General features: G+C 40.6%; 2 protein-coding genes across 8 annotated transcripts; one reads left to right on the top strand and one right to left on the bottom strand.

The window, feature by feature from the left end:
- Positions 1 to 381: 381 nt before the first annotated feature.
- On the top strand, positions 382 to 10577 carry LOC135510678 (eukaryotic translation initiation factor 5A-1). 5 transcript variants are annotated; one of them, XM_064931780.1, is made up of 6 exons: positions 382 to 616; positions 2917 to 3086; positions 3248 to 3352; positions 4363 to 4494; positions 5841 to 5913; positions 8974 to 10577. In XM_064931780.1, exons 2-5 carry the CDS (start codon positions 2919 to 2921, stop codon positions 5901 to 5903), a joined length of 468 nt encoding a protein of 155 aa, XP_064787852.1. In that variant the 5' UTR covers positions 382 to 616; positions 2917 to 2918; the 3' UTR covers positions 5904 to 5913; positions 8974 to 10577. The 5 variants fall into 5 exon arrangements, with proteins under 5 accessions (XP_064787852.1, XP_064787853.1, XP_064787848.1 ...); XM_064931781.1 differs by having other exon boundaries at positions 2914 to 3086; XM_064931776.1 differs by having other exon boundaries at positions 382 to 770.
- Positions 10568 to 17371, bottom strand: LOC135510676 (G protein pathway suppressor 2-like). Of its 3 annotated transcripts, XM_064931775.1 has the most exons (11): positions 17277 to 17371; positions 16824 to 16941; positions 16570 to 16679; positions 16357 to 16469; positions 15863 to 15942; positions 15572 to 15651; positions 15108 to 15312; positions 11714 to 11874; positions 11403 to 11498; positions 11163 to 11204; positions 10915 to 11004 (listed from the first exon to the last, which is right to left on the bottom strand). In XM_064931775.1, exons 2-10 carry the CDS (start codon positions 16915 to 16917, stop codon positions 11196 to 11198), a joined length of 948 nt encoding a protein of 315 aa, XP_064787847.1. In that variant the 5' UTR covers positions 16918 to 16941; positions 17277 to 17371; the 3' UTR covers positions 10915 to 11004; positions 11163 to 11195. The 3 variants fall into 3 exon arrangements, with proteins under 3 accessions (XP_064787845.1, XP_064787846.1, XP_064787847.1); XM_064931773.1 differs by lacking the exon at positions 11163 to 11204 and having other exon boundaries at positions 10568 to 11004; XM_064931774.1 differs by lacking the exon at positions 11163 to 11204 and having other exon boundaries at positions 10568 to 11004; positions 15108 to 15282.
- Between the last annotated feature and the right edge of the window lie 214 nt (positions 17372 to 17585).

The following is a 17585-nucleotide window of genomic DNA, read 5'->3' as shown; positions in this document are numbered from 1 at the left end:
GACGCTGTTATTAGGCCTACATCAGAAACATGTATTTTCAGCATTAAAACCAGAACCCCCTAAAAGCACAATCTACTTTAAAAAAAGGTTAAAAACAATATTAATCCTAATATTCCCTTGAAAGTGAAATATGGTGAAGGATAAGGGATCAATTTTTATTGAGGCTTTGTCATTATCCGAGAGTGCTTACTTGGTGCATAAAAGCGCCCATATCACCTATGTCCAAAATAACGGTCCTTAGAATGAATGAGAGAGGCCCCATGCTCAGTGAATGAGAGGTTCCATTCGATGTTCCGTTGATTGCGCCCCCTCCCTGTTCTAGAATCTGAGAATTGAGGGTGACCACGCCTGCGCACTAAGCACAATATTGCCAAGGTTCATTTCATGGGTATTTGGAAAAGCTGGGTGAGGGAGTGAGCGAAAGGCGGAGAGTGCTAGGCCACGGACATTGTGGGTTTAAGGTTCCCACTCTTTTTAGGCTGGCGGCTGACCCAAGCGTATGCCCCCCCCTCCCCTCCCCCAACGAGAACGATTTCGACGGAGCCGCAGGACAAAATAGGGAGGATAGTGGAAGCGACTGGAATGAGAGAAGAAGAGAGCTGATTTAGGAGATAAGGTACGACAGACAGAGGCATCGCGGCGGTAGACACCAGCTAGACAACGGTAGCTACGGACGAAGGGAGAAAAAGGAAGACATAAAAAAGTGGGAAGGCTTGATAGTTTTGTAAAGCGAACAGAGTAAACAAATTGTGGAAACGTTAGTTCACCGGGTAAGTTAAGCCTACTTATCATAACGTGAATATAACGGGTGTGATTTTGCGTGAGACTAACTAACATTGCCTATGCTCGTCTGCTCATAGCTGTCACCTTATTTTCATTCTGCATAGCTGCTCACTTGTGAGCAATTATGAGATGATAAGCTACCAATAAAACAACATTGCATTGTTGTATTGTAGGCTATCAAGTTTGATAGTCTATAAGCAATAAGCTGTTAAATTGCCCTTGCTCAATGCCCACTGATAAAGTTTCCGTTACCTATCAGCCAATGAAATGTATAATGTCATGCATATCTTCGGTGGGACGATTTTACACATAGAGATTGACCAAAATAACTTGGGACCAAAACTCAAACCTACCGCTATGCTCGCCGTAGCCTTATCATGCGCATTAGCTTAGTCATTTTACTCTAGTAGCCTACATTCCTATCAGCAATGTGCGACGTAGCCTTTTCAGTGTATCAAGACCACGATTTCTCCTTGTGTGGTTCATGCAACAATGTTACACTTGCCTCTCGGCTGGAGCGGAGCCCCCATATTAGTTAGTGGGCCTCAGCCCCCAAGCAGTGCGCATGCATGCAACGATGCCGTCACTGACAGCCGGTTCACGTTTTGTGCGCACTAGGCCGCGCTAGGCTCCTACACTGCGGAGAAGACACGCGTGTTATACAAATGTGACAGCGACAGTTTGTCTGTTACTAATATGTCAATGAACATATCCATATTATGAATGTGTGTTTACGTGCAAACGATAGTCTCAAATTGGCCTTGTGTGTGTCAAGCGCCGTGGTTAAGCCTCTACCAGTATAATCAGTCGTTTCCCAGTAGGCCTAGGCTATGGCTGCAGACCGAATTAAATCACAGTAAATTAATTGGAATATGCTATATGTTGCAATACTTTTGTAGCTCTTTCTGTTAAATGGATATAACTTTCCACCAATACCTTTGCCATTATTCTAACAGCAAGTTGACCGTTATAATATTATTGACGTTATAACCAAGAACAACAAGTTGACCGTTATAATATTCTTGACGTTACAACCAAGAACAGCAAGTTGACCCTTATAATATTATTGACATTATTACCAAGGCTGACACACGCGTGCATTGCTATAATAATATACTTGTTTCCATAGTCCATTATTTGAAAATGTTCCAATGTTTGTGTCAATTGCACAAGAGTAGCATAGAGAAGGCCTATACATTTTTCAGAAAAGTGTTATATCCTATTGCTCATAGTGAGTAGGCAATGGCTGACTGGTCCATTTAAGAGGTGCCCTGTCTCGTTACTTTATTTAGCTCAATATTATCTTTTTCTTTCTCCTAATGTCAGTGAACCAGCTCTTTATTCATTTTTGTATTCAATTCATAATGTTGCATTTCTTAACGTTATTAAGTCAAATATGCAAGTATTCCACTGGAGTGTGGTCATTTGGACACATTTCAAATGATTCTTCAAAATTCACAATAGGAGACAGTGTAGGCCTACTGTACACTTCATTACACTGCAAACAGTGTTAACATCATACCAAGTGCAGTAGGCCATCATTTTTCTATTGCTCAATAATGTGTTTATTGCTAGAAATAGGAATACAGGAATACACTCTCTTTTTTTATTTATTCTTTAGCAAAACCTTTTCAACATCTATTGTAGATGTATCAGCAAATAGGTTGTTTCCCAAGAATAAGCCATAACTAATATGTATTAGAATTGAGTTAGAGGTAAGTAGACCACTTGGAGTAATTGGACCCCCTTCCCCCAATCCCAGAACTCCTCAGTATCTGAGGGGTGTCATAACCAGTGATGTCATTACCAGTGGTGTCATTAACCAGTTCTTAGTCCTCATTAACATTTTATGTTTACATTTTGTCATTTAGCAGACGCTCTTAGCCAGAGCGACTTACAGTTAGTGCATTCATCTTAATAAGATAGCTGGGTTGTGACAACCACATATGTCAGTCATAGTAAGTTCATTTTCCCCCAATAACGTAGCTATCAGTAAAGTCAGTGCTAGTAGGGGGAGGGAAAAGTCAAGTGCGAGTGTTATGTCATGAAAGGCAATCTTTTTTTTCTTTCTTTAAAAAAAAAACTCTTCCCACATTCCCCCTCCTCCCTGTGACATCATTGCCTCGGCAGCAGGTATGGCAGACGCAGACGTCGACTTCCAGACAGGCGATGCCGGGGCATCCGCCACCTTCCCCCAGCAATGCTCGGCCCTGCGCAAGAACGGCTTTGTGGTGCTGAAGGGACGACCCTGCAAGATTGTGGAGATGTCCACGTCCAAGACCGGCAAACACGGCCACGCTAAGGTCAGTGGTGCCCGATTTGACTGTAACCATTTGTATAGCCCTGGCTGGTGTACAGACATGAAGGCGTGTCTGACATCATACTATCTTGCCCTTGTTTCTGAGTCTGTACGCATTGTCTACAACTCCCTGAACAGTTTGTGTTATCTTTCCTTTATGGGCAGGTCCACATGGTTGGTATTGACATCTTCAACGGAAAGAAGTATGAGGATATCTGTCCCTCCACCCACAACATGGACGTACCCAACATCAAGAGACTAGACTACCAGGTGAGAGGACATTGGAACGAAAGCACAGAGGGAGAGAAGGAGAAGTAGTGAGAAAGAGGTATTGCTGGTTTGAGTGAGATGGCCAATTAGGTAACACTCACTCTCAAACAAAATGGCCACGTCACTGGTATTAGATGTCCCTTGTGCATTCTGATTCCCTATTTGTAATTCCCTGACTCAATCCCCTGCTTGACTCACACTGGAAGATTTGTGAGGATTGACTAGGTGTCAGCAGTATGGTGGAACCTCCCTATAGCCCAGGGATCATCAACTAGATTCAGCCGCAGGCTGATTTTATCTTGAGCGGATGATCGGGGGGCCGGAACATGAATACAAATCATTTGTCGTCGGCAAATTGCCTGCATGGGAATACTTAGGAACAGATTTCCAAAAATGTAATAATTTGGAACTGATTTACTGGTGTTTTATGGTCTTTTATGTCCAACAATGAAAATGTGAAATGTTGTGTTTTTGCTCAGAAAACTTGGGGGGCCAAATAAAACCACCCACGGGCCAAATTCATCCCGCTGGCCGCCAGTTGGAGAACCCTGCTATAGCCTATTAATAGGCAGTGGAGACATTAGCATTTTTCCCGTACCAATCCAGTGCTGTTTAAGCCATGAGGAAAAGTCAATGAGGGTGGAGGAACACATAATGGAGTTTGTAGGGGAATGTAATCACAGTGGTGTGTCTAGTAAAACTCTGGGATGGAATGCCTTTGACCTACACCAGCACAAGTTCCAAACTTTCTCATGGTCCTTTGAGCCGGATAGGGAACCTCAACTGGGTAGCTGTTTTTTCTCCTGTGTTCATTTTTACCCTCTTTCATGGCGGGAGACTCTGGCACTGTGGGTGGACATGACAGTCAGTTGATTGGAGAGCACACAGGAGCTCTAATTGATTGATTGACAGGGCAGTCACAAAAGGGTCAGAAATGAAAAGAGAGTACTTTTCATGCATCTCTCTTTTCTGTCATCCTCCTTTCCCTCCCTCCTCTCTTCCCCTTGCAGTTGATTGGGATCACGGATGGTTACTTGTCTCTGCTCCAGGACAGCGGTGAAGTGAGAGAGGACCTGAAGATGCCAGAAGGAGACATGGGCAAAGAAATCGAAACCAAGTACGACGCTGGAGAAGAGATTCTGGTCAGTGGTGTTCCTCATCCTACTTCTTCTATGATTCTCCCTTCGACAAGAAATTGCCTACGTTGCTATTAAGCATGGCGGTTTTGTAAGACACAGTGTTGCATGGGAGTAGAACTTTTGCTTAAGTCCAGAGATGTTATTGTCCTTATTCAGTCCTTTGTACCTCCTCTACATAAGCAGTTGTGTAGGTAGACATATCTGATTCATGTTTTCCACTCCTCTTCTGATCCATTTACCCTGTGTGTGGTGGAAATTCCATACAATGGGATGAAGTACTTAAGTAAAAATACTTTAAAGTACTACTTAAGTATTTTTGGGGGCTATCTGTACTTTACTATTCATATTTTTGATAACTTTTACTTTACTACATTCCTTATGAAAATATTGTACTTTTTACTCCATACATTTTCCTTGACACCCAAAAGTACTCGTTACATTTTGAATGCTTAGCAGGACAGGAAAATGGTCCAATTCGCACACCAATGATGAGAACATCCCTGGTCATCTCTACTGCCTCTGATCTGGTGGATTCACCAAATACAAATGCTTTGTTTGTAAATGAGTGTTGGAGTGTGTCCCTGGCTATCCGTAAATTTAAAAACACACAAATCTGGTGTGCTTAATATAAAGATTTTGAAATATATATATTTTTTTACTTTAACTTTTGATACTTTAGTATATTTAAAACCAAACACTTTAAGACTTTTACTGAAGTAGTATTTTACTGGGTGACTTTCACATAAGTAATTTTCCACTACGGTATCTTTACTTATACTGAGGTATGACAATTGAGTACTTTTTCCACCACTGATTCCGTACGTATTATAGCTGCTATAGTCATATTGAACCTGTATACTTACATTACTTCTGGGAATTGAATGTCCCTGTCACAAATAGTTAAAATTAGCAGAGTACACAAATACCCTCACTTATCAATGAAGACTGGCAGGACTAGGGATACATGGAATTTGGGAGTAAGACTGTACAGTATGTAGCACATACCAGTCTCTACTGGGAATCGATATCATGCTCTCAGCAGCACTCTGCAAAGTGTTATGGTTTAGGGCACAGGAGGTTGGTGGCACCTTAATTGGGGAGGACAGGCTCGTGGTAATGATTGGAGCGAAATAGGTGGAATGGTATCAAAAACATGCCATTCCATTTGCTCTGTTCCAGCCATGATTAGGAGCCGTCCTCCCCTCAGTAGCCTCCACTGGTTTGGGGGTAACAATTGCTTCAAGTCTTAGGGAAAGGGATGATGTCACAGCCTAAGATAGACACACCTAGTTTACTTCTACTACACTGTTCTGATAATTAAAATGAATGTATTTTTGTTTGTTTCCCAGATCACTGTTCTGTCTGCGATGAATGAGGAGGCTGCAGTTGCCATCAAGGCCATGGCTAAATAAGACACTGCAGGTAAATGCAAAGGCTTTCTGTATCCCAACTGAACTACATGTCACCTCATACACACACTGCCTGTGACAAAAGTGCCTGGACACGTACGCGTGTGTGTGTGTGTGTGTGTGTGTGTGTGTGTGATGCCACAGGACACTTTTTAACATGCACGTGCATTGCCAGGTTACACGTACATAACACTGTATGTCTATGGACCAAGGGGAAGGCAACTCCAAGACTGCTTTTTGGAGAACATCTCTATTCAAGACCTTGAACTGCAGAGACGTTGGCACAACAGGAGTTATGGTTAATGTTGATCAAGGTCTTTCTGAATGTATCTTATTTATTTGTATGTCTTTTTTATCAGCCAAGCTTAGGTACATGTTTTACTTTGCCTAAGGACGCACTGAAACACTTTAGCTGGTCCCCCAGGCGACTTATTTATTTGTTTTTATATCACAGGAGGTTGGTGGCATCTTAATTGGTGGAGGACGGGCTCATGGGAAAGGCTGGAGTGGAATAGGTGGAATGGAATCAAATACATAATAATGTCTGTAACGGCGCAAATGGAATGGCCTCAAACACATGGACAATGTGCCATTATTATGAACCGTCCTCCCCTCAGCAGCCTCCTGTGTTTGAAATGTTACTGTTGGTTTACCTGGTTGTAGTCTTCATTCACACTACAGTATATGTCTGTTTTGAAAAACATGTTGAAACAAGGGAATTGTTTAAGAGTACTATACAATATACTGGGGATGTCTTGTTTTTCCATGTACATTGCATTCGGAAAGTATTCAGACCCCTTGACTTTTTCCACATTTTGTTACCTTTACAGCCTTATTCTGAAATGGATTAAATAGTTTTTTTCCCTCATCAATTTACACAAAACCCCATCATGACAAAGCAAAACAGGTTTTTAGAAATGTTTGCAAATAAAATACAAAAGAAAACTAAAATATCACATTTACATAAGTATTTACTCAGTACTTTGTTGAAACACCTTTGGCAATGATTACAGCCTCGAGTCTTCTTAGGTATGAAGCTACAAACGTGGCACACCTGTATTTGGGGAGTTTCTTTCTTTTCTTTCTCCCATTCTTCTCTGCAGATCCTCTCAAGCTCTGTCACGTTGGATGGGAAGTGTTGCTGCACAGCTATTTTCAGGTCTCTCCACAGATCGATCGGGTTCAAGTCCGGGCTCTGGCTGGGCCACTCAAGGACATTCAGAGACTTGTCCAATAGGCACTCCTGCGTTGCCTTGGCTATGTGCTTAGGGTCGTTGTCCTGTTGGTATATGAACCTTCTGAGCGCTCTGGAGCAGGTTTTCATCAAGGATCTCTCTGTACTTTGGCCCATTCATATTTCCCTCGATCCTGACTAGTCTCCCAGTCCCTGCCGCTGAAAAACATCCCCACAGCATGATGCTGCCACCACCATGCTTCACAGTAGGGATGGTGCCAGGTTTCCTCCCGGCGTGACGCTTGGCATTCAGTCCAAAGAGTTCAATCTTGGTTTCATCAGACCAGAGAATATTGTTTCTGTAATATTTCAGTTTTTAATTTTTTAAATAAATTTGCTAAAATTTCTAAAAGAACAGTTTTTGCTTTGTAATTATGGGGTATTGTGAGTAGATTGATGAGGGGGGGACTATTTAATCAATCTTAGAATAAGTCTGTAACGTAACAAAATGTGGAAAAAGTCAAGGGGACTGAATACTTTCCGAATGCACTGTATATTATATGAAATCTGTGAAAGGTACAGTACTGTTACAGCAATAGACTTGCCTACCCCTTATGCACGTATTACTTGCTTACATATGTTGTTATTTATTTACAGTATTTATGTATGAGCACATGTATATATAAAGAGTTGTTTTATATAGATTCCAATGCTTGGTGTATTTGTGTGAATGTAATGGTGTATTTACAGTGAGCTCCAAAAGTATTGGGACAGTGACACATTTTTGGTTGTTTTGGCTCTGAAACGATAATGACTGAGGTTAAAGTGCAGACTGTCAGCTTTAATTTTGAGGGTATTTTCTTTGATATCAGGTGGACCGTTTTAGAAATGACAAAGCGTTTTGTACATGTTCCCCCCTCCATTTTAGGGGACCAAAAGTATTGGGACAAATTCACTTATGTGTATTAAAGTGGTCAAAAGTTGAGTATTTGGCTCCATATTCTTAGCGCCCAATGATTACACAAAGCTTGTGACTCTACAAACTTGTTGGATGCATAATGATTAATGATGGAGAAAGCTAGTTGCACAAATATCATACCACCAAGCATTTTTATGTCTCTAACTTTCTCACTCATCATTATTCACGATTCATTCAGGATTATCCGTAATCATGGTAGCATCCACATTAAGGTAGAAGTGTTTAGAATCATATTCTATTCTTAGTTACAATAAAAATGACAAAAAATGACACAATACATTGTTTACCACTCATTTCTATTGTGCACAAAATAATCTGAAATATAACCAAAACATACAACAAATGCACCAATCAAGTTTGTAGTCACAACTTGATCTAACTAATCATTGCACGTATGAATTTGTCCCAATACTAAAATGGGGGGAATATGTACAAAAAGTGCTGTAATTTATAAACTAATTTATAAATGGTTCACCCAATATGGATGAAAATACCCTCAAATCAAAGCTGTCTACACTTCAACCTCATAGTAATTGTATCATCACAAATCCAAAGTGCTGGAGTACAGAGCAGAAACAACAGATGTGTCACTGTCCCAATACCTTTGGAGCTCACTGTATATGAAATGTGCACTATGTGAGGTCAAGGTTGTTAAATGTGTGGTGGGTTACTGTATTTTGATGGTATGTGAAAGGATCTTTGTATTTTTGGAATGTTCGGAGTCCATACTGTATGTACCTCAATGCACTTGTGAACTGTTTTGTATTGATGCACACTAAATTATCCTGTCCACTTTTTTTTCTTTCTGTCTCTCCTTCCTATCCCTACGTGTCTCTTCCTCAATCACTTCATCTTCCCTTTTTCCCCCTTTTCTACCTGTCCTACCCCTGTACTTTCCTTGTCCTCCCACTCTCTTTCAGGAGTTAACAAGATGCACTGGACCTGGAAAAGGGAGGGAGTAAGGCCACGTCAATGCTATTCTCCCACTTTTGTTTTTGTAATCTCTCTCCCTTTCACTGTACTTTCTCGCCCTTCTCTGGGTTAAATTAGGAACGCAATTCAATAAATAATTGGAAATGGCAAAACATTCTCTCCACACACACACACACGCACACAGGTCAACACCTGTACAGATGAAACGGAGAGAGAAGGTAGAATAGAGAAAGAAGTGTTTTCTCACAAACAAATTGCCGCCTATGAGGGCAGGGCGTAAGTAACTACTGTACCTAGTCAAGGGAGGAGGGGTGAGAATCTCACAAATGTCTGTTTTGTACATTTTTCCGATTCATCAAGGGCTTCTTCAACTCTATGCATGAGTGATGGATGCTGTTCTGTTTAGGAGCTCATTCAGCGGGAGCACTGTGCTTGGAATGTTACAATAGAAATATAGCATACAGCATTGAAATTGGTGCCAGTTCTAGAACATGGAGATTGTGTCAGGTCTATACGTTCCATTTCTATCTGACGTTCCGAGCGATCCGCCCTTCTGAATGAGCCCCTTCTGTCTTGTTCAATATTTTGTGTAACGTATAGCACCTAAACCTGTCTGCTAAATAACGTGTCATGATTTACATGCTCGGACCAGGGCCCAGATTCACAAAACCTTCTTAAGAAGAAATGTCTTAACAGCCATTTTTTCCTTAACTATAGACTTATGATGAAAGTTAAACACAGTTGCTATTCCTCAAAAAAGGTTATTGGAAATGTACTTGCGCTATTTCTTATGTTTCTCCTTTTAAGTAAGAAGTTAAGAAGAAATTAGATTGTTGAATATAAAGTTGGGGGATTTGTTCCTACTTCCAAGATAGCAAAACCCATTGTCTTGAACTCAGGGCAGTGAGAGAAAAAGCTCATGAAAGCAATTGAACATGTTTAATTCACTCACAAACCTCATCTGAAAGTTTCAGTATTTATTATTTTAAACCCAAGAACATACTAGAACAGTAATCTCAGTAGAAAATAGGATTGCCGTTGCTAGATAAATGTTGTTGCTAGGCAACCAATTTAAGAAGACTAACAAGATATGAGAGGTTTGTAGGAAAATCATTAAATCTTAAGATAATTGAGGAATTTCTTTCTTAAGAATATTCTTATGCAAGTGTTTTGTGAATCTGGGGCCAGTTCTTTGAGTAGGAGTTGAACAAGTGTCACACAGTAGCATTTGGGAGAAATTAAACTAGCAACCCAATTCCAGTGTCAATTTCAGTCTTTCAGATATCTGATCAAGTCCGTGCACAAGACTAAGTCCTTTCTTTGCGCAATCGGCCCCTTATCTTCCATTACCCTCAAAGCCTGGGCAAAGACCTTATCGACAGGCGCTGCCAACAGGGCAGGTAGCTAGCTAGTAGACACACTGGGTCACCTATAGAGAGAAGCATCAAGTGTTTTGACCCATTATTACTTTGTACAAACTCATGAATGAGAAAAAGTTATGGCATTTGGTTTTTGCATTCACAAAAGTCCAAAATGTGCAGAATGTCTCCCCGCCCCAAAACAAATTAAAGAAGACACAAATTGTTAGAAATGGTGTGTGCTTTATTTATTTATTTTGCGGACATAATAGTTTAAGGTAATACATCCAAACACACAATAAAATTGACAAAGTATAACACTATACAGTTTCACAGTGGAGAAAATGGTTTCCTAGAACCCCTAGGCCTCTAAAACTAAAGTAATACAGCACTAACAAAATAAACTATACAAGAAATATTACTACAAAGTCAAGCCTGTAGGTTTGGGCTTTACAATCAACCATCAAAATCCAAGTTTTACTGTCCCATAATTCCAGTCTTCTAGAAGCCTATGAAATCTCAACGATAAGAACTCCTGGTAAAGGTAGTTTGGGCAGGTAACCATGGTTACTTGCTGTGGTGATAGAATCTCTGTCCACTCTGGGTGTGGGGGAGGAAAGCGTTGCGGGGAGCCGCTTGGGGAGAGCTCTGGAAAGGGGCCTGGTGGACGGAACAACGCCAATGTCATGTTATCAAGCAACAGCTAAGACCTTTAAGCTAAACCATGCATATTTTAAATGACCAAGTAATAATTGAAATTGAATATTATAGTTGACACATTAAAGATGTTTGCGTTCACTGTTAAGATTATTTCATACTCAAGATTCACACTGGTTTTCCTCTGGCTTTGGCTATGAGAGCTTGGACAAATTGTGCAAGAAAACAAAAATACAAATCACTTTTCAATCTATGCTTTAATAAAGAGCACGAGTAAAGCAATAACCAACTTTTTCCAAAATAACCTTTTTCTGAGGCACTCATATTTCTGATGCGGGTGATGGATCAACGGTGGGCAGTAACAGTAAGATGTGGGGTAGGGAGGGGGTAATGAGGTGTACCTTGGGTGTGGGGATCTGGACAGCCATGGAGGGAGTAGGGAGCAGGCTAGCAGCGGACGTATGGAGGGCTTGGGGGTGCATGGGTCTCAGAGCACCCTGGAAAGACACAAGAGGAGTTTAGGGAAAGACAAGGAAAGGACAAGAGGTAAGAGTGAGGACTCCGATTTGAATTGACATTTGCGCACTAAGCACTTAAACATTAAAACAGATTCACAACTAAGTGTCGTGGTTGAATAGAGAACTCAACCTTATATAATAGGCACGTCTTGAAAGTGCATCTTCCCCTCTATCTGTCTGACCAGTGGTCTTACCGCGTCAGTGAAGCCAGACTGTTGGTTGGCATGTTCCAACTGCTTCTGAAGGGGTATTCCAGCACCAGGGATGAATCCAGGCTGGGATGTGAAGTGACTATGAACAGCATAGCCTGGCTGCTGATGAGGGAGGTACTGCATTGCCTGGAATGCAGACACACCTAGGCAGGAGACAGAAACAATCAGATTGGGTATTAAGGTATTAACCCATTCACATCCTAGTACTATCTTTAGTACAATATCAACACGTGCCACAGACCAAATTCTGTTTGGTGGAAACTCATGAAATTCTTTCAACATAGTTAGTACAAGTGTCTAGACAGGCCACATTGATGTCATCTATCATACCTCCACTGTCAATCAAAGTTGTGCTTAGAATTATTTGCTCAAATTTTCTCAATGATCAGCATCGATCTTAAAAAAAAAATACATTTAAGAATCAAATTGTTTAAAAGCATATATAGGTCCTTCAGCAAGAATTCACAACCCTTGACTTTTTCCACATTTTGCTGTGTTATAGATTACATTCAGATTGGTTTTGTCATAGGAGTTATGTTTTTAGAATTTGTTTTAACAAATTAATAAAAAATGAAAAGGAGAAATAATAGGCATCCACCTCTGTTAGGGAACGACTAAATAAGTTCAGGAGTAAAATTGTGCTTAACAAGACACATAGTAATCTGCATGGACTCACTGTGTGCAATAATAGTGTTAAACATGATTCTTTTTTTAATGACCACCTCATCTCTTTACCCCACACATACAATTATCTCTAAGGTCCCTCAGTTGAGCAATGAATTTCAAACACTAGTCATTCAACCACAAAGACCAGGGACGTTTTCCAATGCCTCGCAAAGAAGGGCACCTATTGCTAGCTGGGTAAAAATCTATTTAAAAGTAGACATTGAACATCCATTTGAAAATTGTAAAGTTATTAATTACACTTTGGATGGTGTATCAATACACCCAGTCACTACAAAGATAGATGCATGCTTCCTAACGCAGTTGCCGGAGAGGAGGGAAAACCCTCAGGGATTTCATCATGAGGCCAATGGAGACTAAAACAGAGTTTAATGGCTGTGATAGGAAACTGAGGACGGATCAACAACATTGTAGTTACTCCAGAATACTAACCTAATTGACAGAGTGAAAAGAAGGAATCCTGCACAGAATTCAAATATTCCAAAACATGCATCCTGTTTGCAACAAGGCACTAAAGTAATACTGTAAAACAAATGTGGCAAAGTAATACACTGTTTGTCCTGAAAGTGTTATGTGATGGACAAATCCAATATAACACATTACTAAGTACCACTCTCCATAATTTCAAGAATAGTGGTGGCTGCATCATGTTATGGTTGTGCTTTTTATCATTAAGGACTGGGGAGTATTTCAGGATAAAAAAGAAACAGAACGAAGCTAAGCACAGGCAAAATCCTAGAGGGAAACCTGGTTCAGTCTGCTTTCCACCAGACACGGGGAGATTAATTCACCTTTCAGCAGGACAATAACCTAAAACACAAGGAACAATCTACACTGGAATTGCTTACCAAGAAGAGAGTGAATGTTCCTGAGTGGCCAAGCTAGAGTTTTGAATGAAATCTTCTTGAGAATCTATGACAAGACTTGAAAATGGTTGTCAAGCAATGATCAACAACCAATTTGACAGAATTTTGAAAAGAATAATGGACAAATGTTGCACAATCCAGGCGGGGAAAGCTTTTAGAGACTTACCCAGAATGACTCACAGCTGTAATCACTGCCAAACGTGCTTCTACAAAGTATTGACTAAGGGTTGTGAATACTTATGGAAAAAGTATATTTCTGTATTACATTTTCAATACAATTACCAAAATGAATTCAGGCTGTAACACAACAAAATGTGGAATAAGTCAAGGGGTATGAATACTTTCTGAATGCACTGTAATACACTGTATATAAAACATAGACATGGTTTTAAAAAGGTAGTTGTAATATTTCATTAAGTACAGACATTTGTAGGTGGCTTAACTTGTCCCTGTCCCACAGCTCAGTTTACCCCATACCCAGGGTAAGTTGTGCCAAGAGACCACTTTTTTTGTACAGTTATGTTTTCAAAACTGTAATGTTTACATGAATTCTGATTATTTCCAAGGATTCACAACATTCTGAAATATATGTAAACAGAACAAAAATATAAAGCAACATGTAAAGTGTTGGTACCATGTTTCATGAGCTGAAATAAAATATCCAAGACATCTACCTGACAGGTGTTGTATATTTGGAAAGTGATTAAACAGCATGATCATTACACAGGTGCACCTTGTGCTGGGGACAATATAAGACCACTCTAAAATGTGCCGTTGTCACAACATTATACCGCATATGTCACAAGATTTGAGGTAGTGGGCAATTGGCATGCTGACTGTAGGAATGTCCACCAGAGCTGTTGCCAGAGAATTCAATGTTAATTTCTCTACCATAAGCTTCCTCCAACGTCGTTTTAGAGAATTTGGCACTATATCCAATCGGCCTCACAACCGCAGACCATGTGTATGGCGATGTGTGGGCGATCGGTTTGCCGATGTCAACGTTGTGAACATAGTGCCACATAGTGGAGGTGGTATGGGCAGGCATAAGCTTCGAACACCAAACACAATTGCATTTTATCAATGGCAATGGCAAGTTCCTGAGGCCCATTGTGAGGCCATATTTGTTTTTAAGGTATCTGTGACCAACAGATGCATATCTGATTATCCCGGTCATGTGAAATCCATAAATTAGGGCCTAATAAATTAATTTCATTTTGACTGATTTCTTCATATGAACTGTAACTCAGAAAAATCTGAGAATTTTAAAATGTTGCGTTTATATTTTTGTTTGATATCTTTGTTAGAAAGAATACTTTATTTCCCTTGACGGAGTGATGCGGAATGTAAAAAGTGGCAGAACCTATCCCACTCTCCCCTATTGAAAAATGTCCGTTATGGACATGAATAGTTTAAGGCAACAGTAAACCTGTTAGGATGCTATAATCTATTTCATAAACTGAAATAAGATAATTAACAAAACCATTTGAAAAACTAAAGCTATACTTAAATTATTATATTTCACTCCAAAACTAAATAAAATAAAAACCATCATGAACTATGTTCAGTTTCCTTCCATCATATTTTTTTGCACCAGCTTCAGTGCTAGTCCTTTTAAAACCAAGTCACATTGAGATTTCAAACCTACAAACTATAACAAATCCACAAACTATTCAACGCAAATGGCTCCTAGCCTCCCTTACACCAAAACAAAGACAAAATATTTTATACAACTAAAACTAAATTAAAAACTAGCAAATCAGGTCTGAAAACGAAAATCAACTTAACTGAATTTCAAATTAAAATCCCAGCCACACACATCCTACCTCTGATCTGGGAGCTGCTGGCGAAGCTGACAGGTACAGAGGGGCCGGGGGCGTAGGTGGAGGGGTGTTGTGTCTGGGCCACGCCGTAGCTCTCGTGGACCGACTGACTACCCCCAAACTGTCCGTGCTCAGCCGGGCCCGCACTGAACCCAGCCTGGTTCTGGTAGTGACGACCCTGTGGAGCGAGGAGAGTGAAACGGTCACTCTAAGCAAATCACACAGAGCACGGGTTATGCGTCTGTTGGCATCATTGACATTTTCTATGGCTCAGTGGGTAGGGGTGTGGTGTTTGGAACTACAGAGTTAAGGATTTGATTCCAGCTTGGACCGAATAGTGATGTCTGGAACTCCATTTATTGACCACATTGCTCCTCAGACACAAGTGAAAAGTGTGCTTCATAGAAAGCTCTCAAATGGTTAGAAAGGATATTACACATGTGGAGGGCTTGCCAGTTGCCACTCACCGGGTTGACCGGTGTTGGAAACAACTGCTTACTGCGCTCCGACAGCAGTCCCCCGGCCCTGTTGTGACTGACTGGACTGCCTGACAGAGGGAAGAGAGAACAAAAAAAAGGGATGAGGGAGAAGTATAGTGAAGTGACAGGTGTCAGTGAAGTCACTGAAGACATTTGTGGAGAGAAACAATGTGCCACATATATCGAAAATCAAAAGGTCTGGTAGATGACCATATTATTATGATTATTATGTAATTGATAGGAGATTGCATTTATGAACAGATGTAGACTAAACCTTACATTCAATGTTAAGTAGATGCTGTCCTGTGTGCATGGTTAGACTGGGCTGGTAGCTGGCTGACGTCAGTGTTGTGATGTCACTGCAGGAGAGGTAAAAACAGGTGAGATATCTGACAGGAGAACTCAAACAATCAGCAAATCCTGATATCTATGGCCTTACTACAATCACATTCCTAATCCAAACTGTGAGTATTGCATTTCAGTCATCTAAAGTGGATCCTTGACCTTGACTTTTTCTACACCTACATTAACGTTATAATAACAATAGTAATACATGGGATTTTAAGAGCCTTTAAAACAAAAACAAAAAAGGACACTATGTTAAGGAAGCTTGACCGGAAAAAGCACATTTCTAGACACATCCAGGCATCCAAACTGTTTTCACCTAAGCTGTTTCCATGTAGGTAAATATTAAGGAAACAAGACAAGGAAAGAAAGCCACTTAAGATTATTGAGATGCACCCGAGGAGTCATAGAGGCTCAATTCCTCTCACCTCTGCTCCTTCCTGCGTCTCTTCTCCTCCTCGTGCAGGACCTTCTTCAGCTGGAGGAAGAGCTGATGCTTCTCCTCCTGAAGTCCCTGCAGTTTCTCCCCCATCTTCATCACCTGTGAGGAGGAAGAGGGAGAGGAAGAGAGGGTTAAGGTGAACAAGTTATTTCTCTGATTGATCTCCATCTGTTTGTATGTTATTATGACTTTCTCTGACCTGTTCTTTGGTCTCCTCCAAGGACATCCTCTCCTCTATCTCTTTTGTTCTCTTTCTCTCTTCTTCCTCTTTCATCTTCTGCTCCATCATCTTGTCCACTTCTTCCTCCTCTGAGATTAGGAAGAAAATAAATCACCTTGAGAACAATGAGAAATGTGCACCAATTCCAACAAGATAATTGTGGAAGCAAATCAGGCTTCCAGTTACGGTTGGTGAGGAATGCAGTAGTCAAGCAAAGCCTTGTGATATCTCACCTTGTCTTTTACGCTCCCTTTCTCTCATTATGTGTTTGTGGAGGGCTCTGGCCATAGCGTTGGACAGCTTCGGTCTGTCCAGCAGAGCAGGCATGGTGACAGGCAGTGGAGGGGCCAGCTGAATGCAGCAGAATGGAGAAAATATGTTGAATAGTAGCTAGCTACATGCAGCAATAAAAAAAAGTGACAATTACCAGCTAGGAACTGAACATGTTGTTTTCTTCAAACATTTACTTTGTTGCTAATAGAAATACATAGTCATAGCTATAGTTAATTGCATTAACCATCAGCTAGCTAACGTTGCGTTTAATCTGGCTATGCTAGTTGGTAACTAGAATTGCTAACTCAATGAAGAACGGCCAGCAGGCGTTAAATTGTAAACAGACTTTCGTTGCTTTATGAGTCTCCGCTTGGAGTTTGGTTGTTTTGCATAATTATAAAGTGGAAAATTACCGTTTTTCTATGAAAAACACTGACTTTTTGTCTGTATTGTAAATTTAAAAAAATTCAATCATGGTTAACCCCAACCAATACACTTCCGGTGTGAAGTTGAGCTTCCTGTTTTGACTTCAGGAGAAACGTGGGAGTTTCTAATTAGCGCGTGGCCCAGACCTTGATCAGATGATATTATTTGGAATGACTGAAGTTCACGACCGGCCCGCTCATTATGCAGGATTAGGTGGCCAATTGACTCGGGCTGCATGTTCTGAGCTAAACTGACCAAGATGCACCTCCAATAACTACACTTTTATTTATTTTATT

The sequence above is a fragment of the Oncorhynchus masou genome, chromosome 23 (genome assembly GCF_036934945.1).
Source record: "Oncorhynchus masou masou isolate Uvic2021 chromosome 23, UVic_Omas_1.1, whole genome shotgun sequence".
In the NCBI taxonomy this organism is placed as follows: domain Eukaryota; kingdom Metazoa; phylum Chordata; class Actinopteri; order Salmoniformes; family Salmonidae; genus Oncorhynchus; species Oncorhynchus masou.
Note: the sequence above shows the minus strand (reverse complement) of the source record. Positions and strands in the feature narration are given on the sequence as shown.